Source organism: Bison bison, unplaced genomic scaffold, assembly GCF_000754665.1.
Source record: "Bison bison bison isolate TAMUID 2011002044 unplaced genomic scaffold, Bison_UMD1.0 scf7180017864098, whole genome shotgun sequence".
Taxonomy (NCBI): Eukaryota; Metazoa; Chordata; class Mammalia; order Artiodactyla; family Bovidae; genus Bison; species Bison bison.
In genome coordinates, this window is record NW_011494670.1 from 5,026,442 (window position 1) to 5,029,251 (window position 2,810).

Below are 2,810 nucleotides of genomic sequence, written 5' to 3' on the forward strand. Positions count from 1 at the left end.
AAGAAGATGATTAAGACCAGCGTGTGCACTGCAGGTTCTAAAGTATCTTCTAAAACGGGAGGCAGCCTAGTGGGCACCATATTTGGCTAAGCACTGACTTACGTGTTATGACAATTTCCTGAGTATCTTACTATTGCCTAGCCTGTGTCTGGTATCTGAAGAACAACAATTCAAAGGCAGTGAATTTATGTTTCATATCCAGTGAAATGTAGGTGTCTGTTTTGATGGAAACCCTCACTGCTGGCCAAAAAGTAAAAGCAAGCACTTACGTGAAGAGTATAGACTGATTCTCTCGACCTACAAAAGAAAGGAAAATGTCAGAACATTCTTCTGCTAGAATTTCTATGTACGGTATGAATTTATTCAAAATTTCCTTGGTTACAGTTTGAGAACAGGAGAAGGAGTTGTTCTGTATACAGTTAGAAAAAAGATACTATTCAAATGGTACAAAGTAAAAGAGATTTTTCTCTTGACCCTATGTAGGCTAGTCATAAGAACATACAAATTCCATCACCATTTCCTTGCTCCAAATATAAATGATAAATGACAAACAGTTGACATATCACTATTTTAAGGCTTTTATTAAGCCTGGTGTAAAAATAACTACAGAATAACTTCTTTGTGCCAAACATTCTAGCAGGTGCTTTCTGTAATAAAAGCGGACAGCTACAGGGGGCTCACACTGGGCTTGCCACTGGGCTGAGCACTTTCAAGGCATTATCTCCCTTAATTTGACATGTGAGCTAATCGTCCCCATAACCCTAGGAGGTAGGCCTTATTTTGCCCATGTTTCATCTGGAAGGAAACAAGGCTTCAAGTGATGAGGCAGCTGTAAAGGCCATGCTCCGTTCACAATGCCTACCTGCCTCTTAGCGACACGGACAAAAACTAGATCAGATATTTTTACCCTTCATTTTGTAGGGCAGACACTTACTGTGAAGCATATCCTGAAAGGCATTATTGGCCACAGCGAAGATGTGAGGGGGAGCATCTGATCGCCTCCTGCCTTTATAGGCTGCCGCCACCGCTTTGTGATACACTGGAAGCTGCTTGTGAGGGTTGATGCTCACACAGGAGAGCCCTGAATATGTCTGATGTAAGATCAGAAAAGATTTCTGAAAATAGGTTAGAATACTTGCAGGTTTGTCAGCTCTTTCACTGTCGGGTAACATCTGCTTGAATATTTACTTACAAAGGAACTAAGAGGAAAAGGGCTTTTGGATTCTTACAGAGAAGGGACTTTGAACAGAAAGAGACAGAACCAGGTTAGAGTAACAGGGGACCCGGGATTACCCCTTCCCTGGGAGAGCTGTCAACCACTAACTTGTCTGACACACACACAGGCCTTTCAAAGACAAGGAGAATGCTGACAGCAGGACTGCTGATATGAGGAACCCACTCTCAGGCATTGAGGCCTGAAGGGAGTCTGTGTCTCAGCAGGGTTAGGAACCTGATACTTTAGGCCCTGAGGGGAATAGCTCGTGTGGGTCACTCACAGTGGTGGCTGGATTGTGGCTCCCCAAAGGTATGTCCACATCCTAATCACCAGAAAATTTGATCTTATTTGGAAAAAGGATCTTTGCAGGTATAATTGAGGCAAGATCTCAAGATGATATCTGGTTGGGCCTTAAATCCAACAGCTAAAGACCTCATAAGAGACACACAGAGGAGAAGGCAATGTGGAGATGGGGGCAGAGACTGGAGTGACGGAGCCACTTGCTACCAGAAACCAGTACAGGTGAGGACTGGTTCTCCCCTTGAGGCTCTGGCGGGACTGCGAGAGCCTGAGATCTGTTTATCTGATCTTGGACTCTGGCCTCTAGCATTAGGACAGAATAAATTTCCTTTGTTTTAAGCCACTCTGTGGTAATTTTGTTACAGCATCCCAGGGAAACGAAAACAGTCATGCAGCAAATCAGAGTGCCCAGGAGTAAGCCAGCCTCATGGCTAGGCTTCCACAGTAATGGGTCCCAAAAGCCTTCATCTTTGCCTAATCCACACAGTGTTGCTTCGGCTGGATGTATCCTTAGTGAATTAAAAGAGCTGAGCAACCAATCATCCCCAATTCAATGATGATGGGGGAAAAAATCATTCCATTTATTGAGCGCTAACTAGATAACAGGCACTGAACTACATGCTTTACCTACATTCTTTGTTTTATCCTTCAAGCTACCATGAAGAGACAGGTTTTATTATCCCACACTACTGATAAGGTCACTCCAAGAAGAAATAACTAGGGACTTCCCTGACGGTCCAGTGGCTACGACTGTTCACTCCCAATGCTGGGGGCCCAGGTTGGATTCCTGGGCAGGGAACTAGATCCCACATGTGGCAGCTAAAAGTTTGCATGCCGCAACTAATTGTTTATGTGCTGCAACTGAGACCCAGCACAACCTAAATAAATAAATACTTTAAAAATAATAATAACTAGTAAGAGACTGAATTGGCATTTAAAAGGCACAGGTCTATCACTCTCCAAGCCTTGGGCCTTTACTTTTTTTTTTAAATTTTATTTTATTTAACTTTACAATATTGTATTGGTTTTGCCATATATCAAAATGAATATGCCACAGGTATACATGTGTTCCCCATCCTGAACCCTCCTCCCTCCTCCCTCCCCATACCATCCCTCTGGGTCATCCCAGTGCACCAGCCCCAAGCATCCAGTATCGTGTATCGAACCTGGACTGGCGACTCGTTTCATATATGATATTATACATATTTCAATGCCATTCTCCCAAATCATCCCACCCTCTCCCTCTCCCATGAATATCTGTGGGAAGGGATATATATATAATAACAAAATAAAA

General features: G+C 43.2%; 1 protein-coding gene across 1 annotated transcript in view; it reads right to left on the bottom strand.

The window, feature by feature from the left end:
* MYH15 (myosin, heavy chain 15) overlaps nucleotides 1-2,810 on the bottom strand; it is a 159,302-nt gene that overhangs the window by 141,434 nt on the left and 15,058 nt on the right. Inside the window, exons 4-5 of the mRNA XM_010838558.1 lie at nucleotides 935-1,091; nucleotides 270-297 (exon numbers count right to left, since the gene is read on the bottom strand). Of these exons, the coding sequence (XP_010836860.1) occupies nucleotides 270-297; nucleotides 935-1,091 (185 nt within the window). The remainder of the gene's footprint in view (nucleotides 1-269; nucleotides 298-934; nucleotides 1,092-2,810) is intronic.